This window comes from Pogona vitticeps, chromosome 1, assembly GCF_051106095.1.
Source record: "Pogona vitticeps strain Pit_001003342236 chromosome 1, PviZW2.1, whole genome shotgun sequence".
NCBI classification, from domain to species: Eukaryota; Metazoa; Chordata; class Lepidosauria; order Squamata; family Agamidae; genus Pogona; species Pogona vitticeps.
The window spans coordinates 281182376-281200803 of record NC_135783.1 but is presented as its reverse complement, the minus strand read 5'-3'; the positions used below and the strand labels follow the sequence as shown (position 1 = coordinate 281200803).

At 39.9% G+C, this 18428-nt stretch overlaps 1 protein-coding gene across 6 annotated transcripts in view; it reads left to right on the top strand.

Moving 5' to 3' along the window:
* The window catches only part of SHANK2 (SH3 and multiple ankyrin repeat domains 2), a 498212-nt gene that overhangs the window by 42057 nt on the left and 437727 nt on the right, over positions 1-18428 (top strand). For all 6 annotated transcript variants that reach the window (XM_078383277.1, XM_020782848.3, XM_072985922.2 and 3 more), the window contains exon 2: positions 13506-13734. In XM_078383277.1, coding sequence (XP_078239403.1) covers positions 13531-13734 — 204 coding nt within the window. In that variant the 5' untranslated portion in view covers positions 13506-13530. The remainder of the gene's footprint in view (positions 1-13505; positions 13735-18428) is intronic.

Sequence of the window (18428 nt, the reverse complement as noted above, 5' to 3'; positions counted from 1 at the left end):
ATCCAATCCATTTTATATGTCATCCTGCCATGTATATAATAGGTAAAGGTTCTCCTTAACATTTTTTAGTCAGTCATGTTCGACCCTGGGGGGCGGTTCTCATCCCCATTTCCAAGCCATAGAGCCAGCGTTTGTCCAAAGACAGTTTCCTTTGTCATGTGGCTAGCGCGGCTATACACGGAAGGCTGTTTATCTTCCCACCGAGATGGTACCTATTTATCTACTCGCATTTGCATGCTTTCAAACTGCTAGGTTGGTGAGGAGCTGGGACAAAGTGATGGGAGCTCACTCCATCACGTGGATTCGATCTTATGACTGCTGGTCTTCTGACCCTGCAGCATACAAAGGCTTCTGCGGTTAAGCCCGCAGCGCCACCACGTCCCACAATGTATATAATATATATGGACAAAATGCAGTGTTAAAATATAATACCAAAATAATTGCAATTTTTAAAAAATTCCAGAGATGTAAAATATAGTGAGCAGCCATGCAAACAATTGTCTTAAATATAAATGCAGAAGTGAATAAAATTGTTTTGAGCATACAGAACCCATTGGCATAGTATTGCTAATATAGAATATATTTTAGAGTATTCCCCCCAATAACATTGAATAACAGCTACAAAGTTGAAACTATGTTAACACACAAAAAGACAAATTTATAAAGTGAAAATTTTACAGTGACACCCAATACGGTTCTTCCATGTCAGTGAGAAAGAGCATTCCGGTTTCATAAGTTCATATAAAATTTATACTCTAAGGTGCCCATGATTTTTCTATATGCAGACAGTGAAATAATTTATTTCAGTGAAATTATTTATTTATTTATTTATTTATTTATTTGATTTATATCCCGCCCATCTGGTCTAGTCGACCACTCTGAACGGTAACTCATGAACCAAGACCTGTAGGTTTTTCCCTTTGATGATTGCTGAATTTTTTTAAAAAAATGTTTATATTTACACTGTTCATTGGAGCAATAGTTTTCGTTTGGCTAAGAACAGGTAAAATATTAAAACTTTCTACTAAGTGTCCCCTTGATGTCCAAAGATGCTACTGATGCAAGATGGCCACTAAATGGGGTCTGGCTACTGAGAAAGAATGTCCAAGGAATGACAAATAGAAGGTAGAACAAGGGAATATAAAGCTTATAATCTAAGTGGGAATGCCCTTGTTCAAATCTTGCCTCTGTTATTAGCTCTCTTGCCTTTAGATAGTTTGCTATTTTCAGTTTTTACTTGCATCATAAAGATTTAAAAAATTACCTGCATTAAAGGATTGTTGTATATGTATACTGAAATAATATGTTGAAGTGCTTTGAACTACGTGTAACCTGATCATACTATATTGTACTCATGGTCTACTTCTGGGTTTCCCATCAGCAACTGATTGGTTATCATTAGAGATGGGGGCATTTGTATATGAATACGAATATCCCCTCACAGGTGGAGATAACGAGGGTCCTGCCCCCTGAAGCCACACCGACGAATCACAGTTCTGCTGTGCCACTGGCTCCACAGAGCCTTCCTATTGCTCCATTGCCTGCAATGAATTAGCCACTCTGCGACCTGGCAGAGAGGCTCGTCATCCCACCTTCTGCCAGGACTGGCTAATCCATTGCAGACAACAGAGTAATAGGAAGGCTCCATCGAGCTTGTGTCAGCAGCGGAATCGTGAGTGGACCGTCATCTCCACCTCTGGGTCATCTCTAGTTCCCATATAGATAGAATGCTGGATGGTGTGGGCATTGGTCTCTTCTTGTGTTTTTAGTTTTTTAACAGTACAAAACCCAAGCATTATCAGTCTTGGTAATTTTAGGAGAGTTAGCCATGACAGTCTGTGCAAGCATCTCAGGCGAAATCTAAAGAAACAAAACAAAACTCCCTACATTCAATGAATTCATATTTTTATTCCAAATGATTTGTTCAAAAATAATAAGCCCAAAATAAACAACCTATATTATTCCTTCGTGCTTCAATAAATGAGAGCCATGATAAACTAATGTTACTCTACAGGAATGTTTAACCATTTTTTAAAGACCAGAAATAAATATTAACAGAAATCAAGAACAGCAGTGCTTATTGGCAGTAGTTCTGTTTGTCTTTCACTCATGAGGTTGTTGTTTTGACTTATATACTGCTCTATAGTCCTAGAATGGTTTACAAAATAATTATGCAAACAACAACAACACCCCTGCAAGCTGGGTACTAATTTTGCAAACATCAGAAGGATGGAAGGCTGAGTTGTCCTTGGACTAGCTACCTGAAGGTGTTGGGACCAAACACAGGTTGTGAGCAGAGGCTTGATTGCAGTATTGCAGTTAAACCATTGTGCCTCATGGCTGCATTCGCATTCCTGCTTTTTCATTGGATTCTGCCTTTTCTCTAGAGATAGACATAAACCTTAGTTTGGAGGTTTGTAGCAGTTTTTTTGGTGCAGCACCACAGGAGCTGCACTTTCCCTCCCACCCACCCTCAGCCAGCTCCTTTACTCAGCAGCCACCGTGCGCTGTTCTTCTCCTCTGTGCAATTGTCTAGTCTCTACAAGAGTGCGTGCTTCCTTCCTCTGCCTCCTCCAGCAGCCACCCACTCGAAGGCAGTGCTGCAAGAATCACTGCCCTGCTTCCTAATCTAAGTGGGTGGCTGCAGGAAAAGGTGGAGAAAGGAAGCATGAGCTGCTGCTGTGACTGGGCAATCGTGCGAAGAGCAGAACAGTGTGCACCTGCTGGTGAGTGGGGCAGCTGGCTAGGGGAGGGGAAGAACTCATTGCCATGCTGACAACCTGGCATAAACCTCCAAACTGAAGTTTGTGCCCATCTCTACTTTGCTTCTTCATGTTCCTGATATTATGTTGCCTGCAAATGGGAAGAGCAACTGTAAATGAGAACAACATGCTGCTCCATAATTAGATACAATAAATGAATAGCACAATGTTTGATATGGACTATAAATCTTCCTTTTCACCTTCACTGCCACAGTATTATTCTAAGATGTGAAGGGCCACAGGACACAAAAATCTAAGTTAAAAAGGCAATATCACAAGCCAACAGGAAACTAATCAAAACATCTTTACCCATATTAAAAACAAAACATATGCAATTTGTTTTCTTCTTTAAGAGATTTTTATCTCTTATATATATTTATATATATAGTGAAATCCAGTATATGTTTACTTGGAAGAAAGTGGGTTTTAAGTGCACACAGAAGTGTAGCATCTGGTTATTACTTTTGATAATACTTTTAAGATACATTTTTCAAAAGTAACTATTTTCTCATTACAGTTAAGTAATAAAATAGCTACTTTTAGTTACAGTGGTGCCTCGCTTAACGATTTTAATTGGTTCAAAAATCGTCACTATGGGAAAACATTGCTAAGCGAAATGCGGTTTCCCATTGAAATGCATTGAAAACTGGATAATCCGTTCCAATGGGAACGAATTGCCGTCCTTAAGCGAAAATTGCCATATGAAACATCACTAAGCGAAGCACGGTTCCCCAACTGAAATGCATTGAAACCTATTCAATGCATCTCAATGGGGGGAAAAATTACAACAAATTTAAAAAGAGTTGGAACAAAGTCAAATTAGTTTAACAAAGGGTTTATTAAGTGCACTTATGATTTCAAGTATTCTAAATATTTTTAAACATTTTTAAACATATAAAAAACAGCCAACATGAGGCTGTCAAAACCATCGTTAAGCGAAACAGGGGGCCCAAACTGTCATCGCTATGCGAAAATCACCCATAGGGAACATCGTTAAATGGAGCGCAAGATCGCTCTGAAAAAGTCATCAGTAAGCGAATTCATCATTAAACGAAGCGCTCACTAAGCGAGGCACCACTGTATTTAAAAACACACATAACAGAATGATACAAGTTGTTGGCATGTGGTATAAAATGTAGCTATATTGTGGCAGTCACACCCATGTAAACATAAAGGGGGATTAAAATTGTAGACATACAGTGGTGCCTCGCATTACGACTTTAATTCGTCCCGCAAAAATCGCTGCAGAACGAAAACGTCGCTATGCGATATTAAAAAGCCCATAGAAACGCATTGAAACCCCTTCAATGTATTCCTATGGGCTTAAAACCCACTGTTCAGCGAAGATCCTCCATAGCGCAGCCATTTTCGCTGCCTCTTAAGCAAGGAATCCATCCCTAAACACAGCAGGCAGCCATTTTGTTTACCCGGCGGCCATTTTGAAACCGCCGATCAGCTGTTTAAAAATCGTTGCTTTGCAATACTTGGTTCTTGAAGCAGGGAACCGAGCATCGCAAAGGGAAATTCCCCCATAGGGAACATTGCAAAGTGATCACTTTTGCGATCGCAAAAAATGTGTCGTAAAGCGATTTCATCACTAAACGGAGCGATCGCTATGTGAGGCACCACTGTATTACAGAAGATGTCAAATAATCCCTTGCTATATGACAGTCAGAAAACGTATTGAAGCCTTAGTTATAATTTGTATTTAGTTACTTCCAAGATCTGATAGGATTGCAGCCATATAATTACTGGCTGGAATCCTACTGATGTTTGTGTAATGTTTGTGTTATTTGCCGCAGCTAATTGTGGCTAATTGATGAGGTGGTAGGGTATGTCTCAGTTGCACGGGTGGATGAAAATTGTTTATTTGGTATAAATCCAAAAATAATGCATACCAATGGTGTTTTATAGCCTTCACATAATAGAACTACACTTTTTTCCTTTTTGTGACTATGAATTTGCATTATAAATGTCAGTTACGAATCTATTTCTTTAACCTTGTATGGACTTTTAAGAGTTTCTCTCATATTCACAGTGTCTTTTATTCCCTCTGGCACTTGGAAATTGAAATCAGTAAATCATAGGAGCAGATATGATCTAGTGTAGCCATTCTCAATGGGGGCTCTGATACATTTGAAGGAGGCTACAGATTCATCTGTTCACATTGTATCCTTGTTTGCACATACAATAGCTAAAGGCTTTCCTTTTTGACAGATTCTCTAGAAGAGCTTCTAAAAGGACCGTGGTAAAAAAAAGGTTGAGAATGGCTGCTCTAGTGGATATGGTTCACAACATTGACAACTATCCCTTTCTCTTCATGGCTGTACTAAATCGAATAAAAGTCAGCTGGAGAATGGTGGATGGCTAGTGGTTTTTGAAAGATGAATTGACTACTCACAAAGTGCTAGTTAAGTGCCAGCAAACAAGTCTGAATACTTAATTGAACAATATACTTATAAACATCTTCCTTAAGGCCTTAGTAATATTTTTCCTAAATTCATGCAATATCAAGTTATATCCTTGGATTTAACTTCAGCATTTATTCTCTTTTTGTTCTATTATGGATGTGTGACTAGGTTTGTCTGTGGGCAGGCTATCAGCCCATGCAATTGGATTTATTGGATAGCCCGATGCATGGTATTCCTTTTCAGCTTTTCAGCATTAAATGAACACTGTGGTTCAGCAGGACCCCTTCCATCATGCTACATGTTCTTTGTAATGTGTATAGGGAGTGTCATTATTTTCATTTCTGTGTCTATATTTCTACCATAGTCAAAAAGAACAGCTCAAAATAGCCATGTTGATATCCAACCTCAGATAGAACGGGAACAAGAAGAGTGACAAGTCTCTTGATTATTTTTTGCTGCAACAGACTAGCATGGCTGTTTCTGCGCTTGCTGTTTGTGCTGTGGAAGGTATATAGGGGAGGAAGAACTTTCTAATACCCCATAATGCTTCAAATTAAGAGCCTCCTTACATAGGCTCCCATGTCCATACATGAAATGTGTGCTTATGGATGATTACTTAAGTAGTCAAGGTGTTGATGTCTAAACTATATATTGAGCAACGTTGTTCAGAATTTATATTCTTCTAAATATTTTTCACATATGCTGTTCATATGGTTGTAACAGCAAAAACAATTCTGTCATTTTAAAAGCCATTACATTTTATTTTGCATACATTTTTGTGCTCTGTAGCCCATAGTTATGTCTGATTAAACATCCTACAATCTCTGAAAGCTTGTGCCAAATGAAACATGTTAGTTTTCAGGCTGAAATAAGAATCCTTGTTGTTTTTATCTCAACAGACTAACACAACCACCTCTCTGAAAATCTTTGTTATGAGATGGCCATGTTTAGAGTGGAATAGAAACCACTGTGTTCTGAAAGTACAGGAAAAAGAAAAGCCTTATCTAACTGAACAATGAAGTGAAGAATTCATTTGGGAAGCTGTATGGTGACACATTTTGGCTCAAAGCACTGAAGTTTAGCCTCGGTGTAGTAACAGAATCTATCTGTTGTGAGACTTGAAATGACAGATTTTCTACCTTTGTCTTTCTCCATGTAGAAGGATTCAAGGCATCTTATAAAGCAGACATATAAAAAGAATTTTAAAAATTAAAATCACATTATTAAAAAGTGATTAAACATATTGTTGTGAGTTTTTCGGGCTCTTTGGCCATGTTCTGAAGGTTCTTCTTCCTAATGTTTTGCCAGTCTCTGTGACCGGCATCTTCAGAGGACAGCACAGAGAAGAGCATAGAGTGCTGTCCTCTGAAGATGCCGGCCACAGAGACTGGCGAAACATTAGGAAGAACAACCTTCAGAACACGGCCAAAGAGCCCGAAAAACCCACAACAACCATTAGATCCTGGCCGTGAAAGCCTTTGTGAATAGATTAAATATATTATTTTTTAAAATGATGTCAGCAGCCTTGAGTCCTTTTCAAAGAGAATGGTGGGCAAAAATATTTTAAATAAAATAAAACCTATTAAAACCACATTTTATAAAGATAAAATAACAATTCTCATGTTGAAATCTCTTCCCCAGTTAGATGTTAAAAGCTCGTCTGAAAAGGCAAGTCTGCTTGGTGGCAGAAGTATGCAGGCAGTGGGGTGAGAGTCTGGTCTCCTTTGGAATGAAGTTGCATAGCCTGGGAACAGCTACCCAAAATGTCCCCCTGTGTCTTCAACAAGTGTGTCTGTGTGAGCAGTGGGACTGAGAGAGAGGCCTCCTCTGAAGATTTTAAAACCAGAGGAAGGGTCTGGTGTGGATAGATACAGGTCCCCAAGTAGCCTGTACCCAGGTCATTTAGAGCCTAATGGGTTATTACCAGCAAATGGACCAGTAGCCAGTTAAACTCTTGGAACAAGGATTTCCTGTGGCTCTTGTAAACAGCTCCAGTTAGGAGTCTAACTACTGCACCCTGGACCTGCAGAAGTTTCCAAATACTTTTCAAAGGCAACCCCACATAGAGCACATTACAGCAATCCAAACAGGAGCTTGCTTGTTTATTTATTTTTCCGGCTTTTACCCCGTCCATCTAGATGCAATGAATCTACTTTGGGTGGCTTACATTCCGAGTATAAAACAAAATTTGAAGCAAACAATATCAGATAACATAGAGATAAGTCTTCAGCTTGTTCTTAAAAACTCCCAGCAAGGGTGCCAGGCGAATCTCAAGGGGCAAGGTGTTCCAGAGACAAGAGGCTGATGAAGGCATGTGTCATCATGGCCAGATCAGACTTCTGAAACAACGGGTACAGCTGGTGTACTAGTTTTAACTGTGGAAATGTACCCTTGACTGCACAAAAAGAATGTTTTGTTAACACCCAATTTTGAGTTTCAGTTGGTTTTAGTTCTCCGGCAGGGAATAACAAATAAAGATAGTGCATCAATCAGACTATATGTGAGTCAATTGTTATTTTTATTAAACATATAGCTGGATTCCCATCTTAAAAGGCAGATCAGGAGCCCCATCATTAATGGAAAAAAAAACATTTTATAAGATTCTTACACAAAATACAATGACCACAGCATCCCCTTATTGGTCTTCTGAACCCTATGTGTGCCTGTTGGGTCATCCTATTGGCCGTGGTAGATGTGAGAAAAATATCCAAAATGCATCCCAGGGTTAGTGGCCGCCAAGTTTGTGAATGTGTGAGCCATTGTGTATTTTGAAACATGTTACAGTCGCCTGAAGTGCTGTGAATGTTATTCTGAGTTGGCCTTGGGAATGTTTCTGTGAGCGCCAAGAGGGAAGAGACAGTTACTTTGAGATGAAATGAGGATACAAAAATGCATTGACTAAACAAAATGCGTATAAGGTAAAGGTAAAGGTTAAGGTTGAGGTTCCCCTTGACAATTTTTGTCCAGTCGTGTTCAGCTCTAGGGGGCGGTGCTCATCCCCATTTCCAGGCCATAGAGCCAGCGTTTGTCCGAAGACAATCTTCCGTGGTCACATGGCCAGTGCGACTTAGACACGGAACGCTGTTACCTTCCCACCGAAGTGGTCCCTATTTATCTACTCGCATTTGCATGTTTCAAACCGCTAGGTTGGTGGGAGCTGGGACAAGCGACGGGCACTCACTCCATCACGTGGATTCGATCTTATGACTGCTTGGTCTTCTGACCCTGCAGCACAGGCTTCTGCGGTTTAGCCCACAGCGCCACCATGTCCCTAGCATTGACTAAACAAAATGTGTATAACATACAGATACAAAAATGCATATAGAATATCATTATAGTAAGGAAATAGTGAAATCATATTTCAATTACAGGTACAAGGTATGATTACTTGTGTAAGTACATGTGAATCAAATAGCATGTGTTATCTTAAATTGTAAATCTAGTACTTTGTATATGTTATATCAGAACCTGAACCTTGCCCCCTATCTGTCAGTTTCAGTCTGTAAATCCTAGGATTTATAGGAGAAGCCAGAAGGAAAACCAGAATTTATTATTAACATCTGAGGAATAAATTAGTTATGTGGATGGATAATAAGGCTGTGCGGCAAAGTTGTTCCACGCAAAGTATATGATCCATAATTTTTTTAAAAAACCATTAAATGTGTTGCGTCACTCATCCAATATATCATATAATATTTCCTAAGTGTTATAAACTGTGACATTTATTCATATTACTAGTGGAGTATTGGTCCAAATGTCAGTTGGTAAATGTTGTTATATGCTTCACTAATATTGTTAAATTCTTCACCAATGGCAAACTCATTTGCTCAGTGTCAGCAGGACTATAGTTAAATTAGTGCTAGTGAGAAACAAAGAAGGCAATCTGCAGTGTTTGTAGGAAAGTTGAGACGTTTGTAGTTAAACAAAAATGTTACAAAAGAAGGCAGTCCCACCCATAGCCCTGTGGGGATTGTGTGGTTTTAGACCAGCCAGAACTCCAGTGAGTTTGTGTTCTTTGTGTCCTGAAAAAGGCAGAAAGCCACTGGTACCTTAGAACAGTGGTTCTTAACCTTTGTTACTCAGATGCTTTTGAACTGCAACTCCCAGAAACCCCAGTCAGGACAGCTGGTGGTGAAGGCTTCTGGGAGTTGCAGTCCAAAACTCCTGAGTAACCCAAGGTTAAGAACCAGTGCCTTAGAAGATGTATTGTATAGACAGTTGGAACAGATACGGCATGTTAGAAAATAGCAAAAGGAAACATCGAGATGCCGTCTCACTTTGGTGAGTCCCCTGTTCAAATACAGCTTAGCGTGGTCCCTTTTGAGTTACACCACTGCCTGAATGACTGGTTTTCCTTCCAATGGGAAAGCAGCAGCCACAATCTGGACAACCCACATAGTTTTCGAGAACTTGACCCCCTGAATTAAAACTGGCAGAGATACCATACATGGAAAATAATGGTCCACCCCATGTGGGTGGGAAGCTGTTATCAGATAACATAGAGATAAGCAAAGTCCAAGAAGCTGCTCTTGGAAAAAAAATTAGGTTTGTAAGTCCAGCTCATGGCTCCCAGTAAGCGGATGACATGACATTCAAGAAATGGTGTATAAATATATTTTATTCAGTAGATTTCCAGTCCAATACTCACTGAACATGTTTAGTGGACACAAGAAAGCTGAATGAGTGTTGGAAGGAAGAAGGAGGAAAGAATGGAATATCCTGGAAGATGTCTTGACTTTATGAAGTCAAACAGAAGTTTCCAATTAAACACACAACAAAGAAAGAAACCGCTTATTTGTTCAGGTTTCATCTATTGACAAGGCATAGCTAACATGTTTCACTGATTAAATATTTGACTTTGTGGCTAGACTATCTCATATCCCTCCTTCTTGGGACAGAGTAAAGTAAAATAATTGACACAAATAACAAAGTAAAAAATGCTGGTGCTACTTTCACACTGTGAAGATGGGCCTGAACTGAATAACTTACATAAGTGCTTGTGGGTCCCTCTGTGCTAGAAATGTTATTTAATTCCCTCGTTCACTTTGCCTGCCAGTATATTAAAGCTGTTCTGATATTTGCGTATCTAAGAATAGTCAGAGGTTGAGAGCCGAAATTTGGAAGATAGTATGCTTTTTCTAGATGGGGAAGACAAAAATTCAGAAGGTTGGGATGCTTTTTAAATGAAGAATTATTTACCAATTATAAATAAATAGGGTAGAACTAATTTTAAGCACACCAGGTTTAACAGTGCAAAGTTGATGCACTGTGTTCCATTTGCACTAACTTTAGTAAATGAGCCTCGATAGAGTATACATATATATCACAATATAATTATTTCTATCTTTATTTTTCAGATAATACAAAATATAAATTCTTTATTCCTACAAAGCAAAAACTGGATTATGTAAATACCTAGCTTTAATTTCCTTTGTAGCGTGCATTGTTTGCAGTAGTAATATGAATAAAAAGCAGCTGATGTATTATCCGTTTCCTCTCCACATTAACCCTCCCAAAGATTTTTCATAAACCATCTTTTTATTGGTGCTCTCCTAAATTATTTTAATTGCATTATAGAAATTTTGGGCCAGTTTGCACCATTGTGAGCCCTAAATGGGTAAAAAGGTTGAAATGTGCAATTTCAAATCCTGATACTTGTTACAGAACCTTCACAGCTTTTGTTACTAACAGTGATAATGGTTAATAATGTTTATAGAGTTGATTAATATTGGATAACTCAGGATTGTGCAAATGTGATTTACCCAAGCTTTCACTGGCACATCTGTTGAAATACTGACTGAGAAATGTTTGATTTCTCAGTAGTCCACCGCGTAGTCCACCGGGACTAGATAGGCGGGATATAAATAAAATAAATAAATAAATAAATAAAAATAAATTGATTAAATATCTTCTGACACCCTCCTTTTGAAGAGTTTATTTTGGGGTGGGAGAGAGGGGCATCTTTTTGCCCAGTACATCATAGGAATTTTCATTTGTGAAGCTGGCATCAGAGGAAAGCTGGCACAGTATTTGTTCTTTTTACTGACTGAAGGTACTTTCAAGAGATGTAAATCTACAGCTCTGTGAAGCAAAAGAACATGAAATGAAATACTCCCTCAAGGATTGCTCTTAAAGGAAAGCGCTCATAAGTTGGTATTTGAAACATCATATTTTAAAGCAACATTTTACCATTTATTATTATGTGTGGGATTAGTCTATCTGAAGTATCAATATCACATTTTTAAAGGCGATGCTTCCCATGGGATCACTGAATATATAACAAAATTTCTTGGATGCATGAAACTGCTGTTATGGGTGTGCACCATTTTATAATATTGGCGAAATTTCAGTACATGGCAAATAACTGTTGCAGTTACTTTTATATTATTTATTTTGTCTGCATTCAGAAAAATCTTACGAGGTTATTCATTCATTATAACTTTGTCCCCTTACTGGGAGAAAGGTGTCTATTAATGATACAATTAAAGTAAATAAATAAAATTATAATTCACATCTCAGAAAAAAGAGCGAAAAGGAGTAAAGAGTCTGATGTAGTTGTTCCATGAAGATTTGGGAGGAAGGAGCAGGATTATGGCATCTGCCTTCATCTTTGACTTATGCATGGTAACGCTAAGTGTCTGCATAGACCTTATTCATGTAGAATTGTTGAGGCATACTGATTATGTAGACTTTGAAATGAATGTGTAGGAAGAGGACTACCACCACACTCTCCCTTCCCTTGCCACATATATTCACAAAATGTCTTAAAGAGGCTACCTCTGCCACTTGCCTAAGAGTATGCAACTAATTCATGACATAACTCCCTGGAGAAAATGCTGGTAGTCTGCACTAGCCTGTGAAATGTAAGCTGTCTATTGATAGAACGAATGATACAGTTTTACCTGGGAGGTAGCTGATGTGCTTGACTTGAGTTGCTTTTTCTGATAGCTACAGTGGGGTCTTGACTTGAGAACTTAATCCGTATTGGAAGGCGGTTCTCAAGTCAAAAAGTTCTCAGGTCAAATCTGCATTTCCCATAGGAATGCATTGAAAACCATTTGATCCGTATCTGCTCTTTTCCGTCCATAGAAACTAATGGGAAGCTGCTATTCTGCCCTCGACCACTAGAGGGGGATATTTTGTTTCTTTTTTTCTTAGGTCAAGAAAGGTTCAGGGAAGGCAGGGAAAATACAGTCCAGGCAGTACAGTACCAGGCAGTCTGAAGACTGTCTCCCAATCCACTCTCTAAACGCTGGGAGGAGTGAAGAAGCAGACAGGCACCCTTTTCACTGGCCAACAGTTAACTGAAAGTTCAAATTTTGCACTTTCCCTGCCTCCCACGTGTTTTTTTTTAAGTTAACTCAAATCTAAGTATGTAAATCAAGTCAATATTTTCCTATGAGAGTGGTTCTTAAGTCAAAATGTTCTTAACTCAAGCCGTTCTTAAGTCAAGACCCCACTGTATTAAAAAGAGAATGTGTACAGTGGTGCCTCGCTTAGCGAGTGCACCGTATAGCGATGTTTCCGTATAGCGATCCCTTTTTCGGGATCGCTATACAGAAACATACCCGATCTTCACAATGGGGAAAACCTGCATTGCGAAGATCGGGTATTGTGGCGGCCATTTTGGAGCCACCGAACAGCTGATCGGCGGTTCCAAAATGGCCGCCGGAAGCCCGGAAATGGCTGCCGGCAGCCGTTTTCACGCTCTGCCCTCGCTTAGCGAGGGCGCAAAAATGGCTGCCGGCAAGGGGAATCCTCACTGAACGGGTAAGTAAGCAAGGTATTGGAACGCATTAAACTTAGTTTAATGCGTTTCAATACGTTTCCCCTACCCGTTTAGCAACGATTCCGCATAGCGAGGGTTAATCCGGAACGGATTAACCTCGCTATGCGGGGCACCACTGTACTTGCACAGCCAGCTCTTGGTAAAGGATGAGTATTATAAACACTGCACTCCCTTCTTATAACAAGTCAGTTTGAAATACACATGGGTATTACATTTGCTTCCGTCTGCTGTTATGTGTTTTTCCATGAGCATGTGATAGTCCAAAAGCTAATTTGCACTGTGTATGAGACAGAATTTTGGTGATCTTCCTGTTGATATGCAGGTTCCCCCAAAGATTAGCAAAAATTTCCAGAAAAGAAACTTTTTGATATTCATTTACATATTTTACTAAATTGCAAATGTTTTAATACCTCAGGGCAGTTGCCACTGTTTGTCTCTTAAAATTAACTTGGAGCAGATAAAAGAAAAGCATTTTAAAATCCCCATACTTTTCTGTTTGTTGAACTACATTTAAATTTTTGCCTCTATAATTTTCTCGCCCAGTTAAATGCAGTAAGAGGTGCTGAACATGCCCCGCAGTCCAACATCAAGTGAAGATGAGATGGCTCAGAGTTTTTCGGATTATTCCATGGAATCTGAATCAGACAGCTCCAAAGAAGAAACCATTTATGATACTATCAGGGCTACGGCAGAAAAACCAAGCAACAGAATGGAAGACAGCCAGAACAACACATTAGTGATACGGATTATAATACCTGACTTACAGCAAACGGTAAGAAGAACTCTGTTAAAAGGTTTATTGACAATAACTATTAAGTAGCCTGAGTTGATGTAGTCAGTCAAAATATGTTAGAGCTTTGCAAGCACTTTTAAGGATAAAAACGTATAGAAAGAGTTTCAGAAATCTGGAATCAGGGAAGCATGCTCTGAAGCTAAAGGGCATCAAAATAATTTTAGACCTGCTTTGTTTTCAGCATTAACTAGGATGGAATGTATAGTACACTTAGGGCATGGTACTTTGATAAGTACACTGAAAGTCATTACACTTGTTTATATCTTAACAAGATCAGTGATGGTGAACTTTTTTGAGCCCTAGTGCCCAAATTGCAACACAAAACCAACTATGACTGTTCCAAAGAGTCCCACTCCTCTGGCCGCACAGCTCCTGCTTGGGACTTCCAGCGCCTGCCTGGGACACTCCCCACTCCACCTCCGGCTCCAATCCTTAAAGGTGCAGGTGGCAGGAGGCAGGTGTTTCCATGCCTAACATTCGTGTGTGTGTGTGTGTGTGTGTGTGTGTGTGTGTGTGTGTGTGTGTGTGTGTGTGTGTGTGTGTGTGTGTGTGTGTACTGTTGCAGTCCTGGCTCTCCCTCCCTTCCCAAGAGTTCTTCCCAAAATCTGGGATCAGAGGATGGGTAAGTATTTCTTGATGGTGGCTTATGGCTCGTGTGTCCACAGAGAGGGCTCTGCGTGCCAGCTGTGGCACGCGTGCCATAAGTTCATCATCGCTATTCCAAATGTTCATTGGTTACATGCTGTAATTAAGCCTATGTTTGTTTTAGGGTCTTGTAGGATTTCTTCAAGAAGACAGAAAACAGACACCAGGTCTGAGCAGAGATGGGGAAGGGGGAAGAGATAGAAGGGTGGTGGAGATAGTGTTGAAGATGCAATTAAACCTCAGGAGGGGTGTTGCGTCCCCCCAGTGTCCCTTGTTTGTTCTCCCCAAACACAGGTCCACCCTCTGGATGTGTTGCCTCTTTTTACGCTGCCACCAGTGGATCTAGTCCACACTATATCAAATACAGTGGTGCCTCGCATAACGAGTGCACCATTTAACAACGAATTTGCATAGCGATCCGTTTTTTGGGATCGCTAATGCGATCGCATACCGATGGTTCCAATGGGCAAAATTTGCTTTGCGACGATCGGTAAGCATTTCACTTACCGATCTTCACATTGCGATGTCGGGGGAACAGCTGATTAGTGGTTCCAAAATGGCCGCTGGAAGACCCAAAATGGCTGCGCGCAGCGCTTTTGCACCCTGCCCTCACTTACCAAGGGCGCGAAAATGCCTGCGCTATGGAGGAACATCGCTGAACGGTGAGTTTGGGGCCCATTGGAATGGGTTTTTCTATTCCGTTTAGCGATGTTTCCGAATAGCGATGGTTAATCCGGAACAGATTAACCTCACTATGCGGGGCACCACTGTATATGTATCTCACACACATGCTACCAATTCAACAGGTTTATTGATCTTTTAGTTTAGATGAGAATCACAGTTGTTGAGGATCATTCATTAAATTGGATTTGATTACACATTTACTTGTGCTTTTATTCACAGTAACCACTTTAACAATATTCTTTAATCATCTACCTATTCTCTGTTCCTTTTAACTCTTTCTTATTCTCTATAACACTCCAAGTTTCCAATCTCTGTCTTAACTCTCTCGCTTCCATACCCTATTTCTCCCTTTCTCTCTAATTCTCTAACTGTCCCTCTAACAACATCCCTCCTGTCCTATCATAGGCTCCTGCTCTTGAGCTCCATATGATGGGCAGGAGTGACGTGGGCATTCCGTCACAAGGGGAAAGAAAGAATGAAAAAAGTTAGCAGAGGAATCACAGGTGTTGATGTAGGGAATATAGATAGTTTTTACCTTAGAACCTCGTGATGAGAGATGGGTTTAAGAAAATAACATTGGCAGTGGATAACACTGTGTGCCTTGTCTACTAGTATTTCTGTGGTGCAGTACTTTTATTGCAACTGACGGTGTGTGAAAGAGTAACCAAATGTAAGTGCTGCTGTCATTGATGCTGAGAATTCAAAGTTTTTCTTAGCAGTAAATGTGGTGTTTGCAGTTCCACTTGAGACAGAGAGTACATATAGTATATATTGGTGATTTGGTAGGATAAAGGGTGTAAAATGGCAGCTTTTCTATAGCCATCTCTCTAGTGGCTTTGATTAAAGGGAAGTTAGTCTCCTGGCTCACCAGGGAACAGAGAGACTGAAGCCATGTCCATTTGCCAGCATTATTTAAAAGGCTTAGTTCTCACTTTCTGGCAACAATAACTACAGGGAAATGTGGGGAATGTGATAGTGTCTAGACAATACTATCTTGTATATTCTCTTGGGCTCTTAAGTCCCATCCCACATCACTTGTGTATTGAAAGGCCAGCACAAATGCCAATAACGAGACAGCTCTTGCAAGTATAATGGGTTGTCCTCCTCATCCATCTGTTGATTTCACAAAACTTTGACAACAAAGCTTTTCAAGACTGTTCATGACTGTGATTATATTTGAGAAAGTTAATCACAAACATTTAGGAACTAGAGTAAAGTAGAACACAAAGTTATTTTAAAGAGACAGGAATTAACACAAAACTAGCTTGTCAGCAAGAGCCAGCATCAAAACCGAGTTCAGCCAAGACTTAGCCTAAACTGGCTAACACTGTTTTCTTGAGTGTAAAATAGATTTGCGGGGGACGGACCTGAGATGGGCACTTATAAGCCATCCATATTCATATTCTCACAATACTCTTTATACTATCTGAAGATTCTCAGTGATCTAGATGAGGTTATCTGGAAGTACACTCATGCCAACTAGACTTCTTTCTTATAAGGTTGAAACATTTTGCTAACCACCCAGGTAGCTTCTTCAGTCTGAGGAGAGTTGGCAAGAGACCCCAGATATATCCTCCACATTGGTTTCACTTCCCTCTAGTCTGAATAGGCTTGTTAGATGGACAAAGGACGGGAGGGCTTAAGTGAAAATGCCACGATTGCAGTCCTTCTCCACCCATTTTCATGGGTCGCTAACAGTCATTAACACTGGTCTTTCGGGTAGCTGTGGTCCTGATCTTTCTGGGGACAGATGGAAGGGCAGCATGATAAATAGGAGGCAGATTGTGTCTAAGGCCTCCACCCCTGTTGATTGAGGGATTTTCTATATGCACATGTATGACATCCCTGACCCGTTTCTCAAACCACCTGTCTTCTCGGTCCAAAATGAGTACCTCTTGGTCATCAAATGAGTGTCCTTTGTCCTTAAGAGGAAGGAGCACTGCTGATTGTAATATGAGAGAGGGATCAGGGAGAGATATCTAAATAGAATGATGCAAGAGGATATTTGTAGTTTATTGTAAATAAATGGGTGGAGAAGGACTATAGAGCTAGGATTTTCACTCCAGCTTCCCCCCCCCCCCCCAGTTTTGTCCATCTAACAAGCCTGTTTAGACCAGAGGGAAGTGAAACCAATGTGGAGGATATATCAGGGGTCTCCTACCAACTCTCCCAAGGCTGAAAAAACTACTTGGATAAGTAGCAAAATGTAACGTTTCAACCTAATAAGACAGAAGTCCCATTGCCATGACTCAACTTCCAAATACCCTAATACTGTGCTACTCCTGGGATATTATGGGAATGTGAATACGGTGGCTTCCCTATCTGCCAAATGCTTACTAGATCCAGGTCAAAAATATTGGTAGATCAGGACAGCATTGATGGTTATACCAAGATGTTGGTGCTCTGAAAGCTGCCCAGCCATGCCTGATGCTCTTCTGGCAACTGTATATACAGTATAGTAATTTGTGTATCATTAATGAGATACTAAACAGAAAGGAAAAGTCAAAAGAAGAATGCTTGGTCACGATTTTTAAGATAAAGAAAAATGAATAATTCTTTGAATCACTGATGAATCATCAGTCATAACTTGTAAATTGGCTTGAATGAAAATCACATCCTCCCTTTTTCAACCAGTAGAAGACTAGATTCATAAATATGGCAGAAAGAAAAGAAATCCCATATTAGTATCATGGGAGTTTGATTCGCCATTGTGCCTTCTTGACAGAGGCTGAATGCAGAATCCCTTCTAGCTCTTCAATTCTAAGATTATCATTGTTATATAACTGAAAAGTCTTCAGTAATTGACTGAAACTTCACTCAATGTATTGATGTTGATAGCTAGTGAATACATTTTACATATAAGTGAATGTTTGTTGTGCATCCTGCATATAGCTTCTGTGTCTGTGTGCAACATTGTTCAGAACATTTGACTCTCACATATTTGCAAGGCAGGAAGCTTCAGAGCTCATGCCATGTATGGTTGTAGACTACCATTATGTATTCCCATAATCAGGCATCCATAGACCCAAACATTAAGGTTTCAATGTATGCTGGTTCCTATCTGTAGACAGGCTGCCATACAGCAAACTGTTGTTGGGGGAGTTGCTGGTAGATCTCCATCATTGCAGAAGCCATGGAACAGCTGGAGTTGAGATAGTTATCTTGTCTGTAGATTTCAATAGTTATACACTTATAACTATTATTGATGGCAGAAAGTGAGGAGGAATTAAAGAACCTTGTAATGAGAGTGAAAGAGAAGAGTGCAAAAAACGGTCTGAAACTCAACATTAAAAAAAAAAACTAAGATAATGGCCACTGGTCCCATCACCTCCTGGGAAATAGAA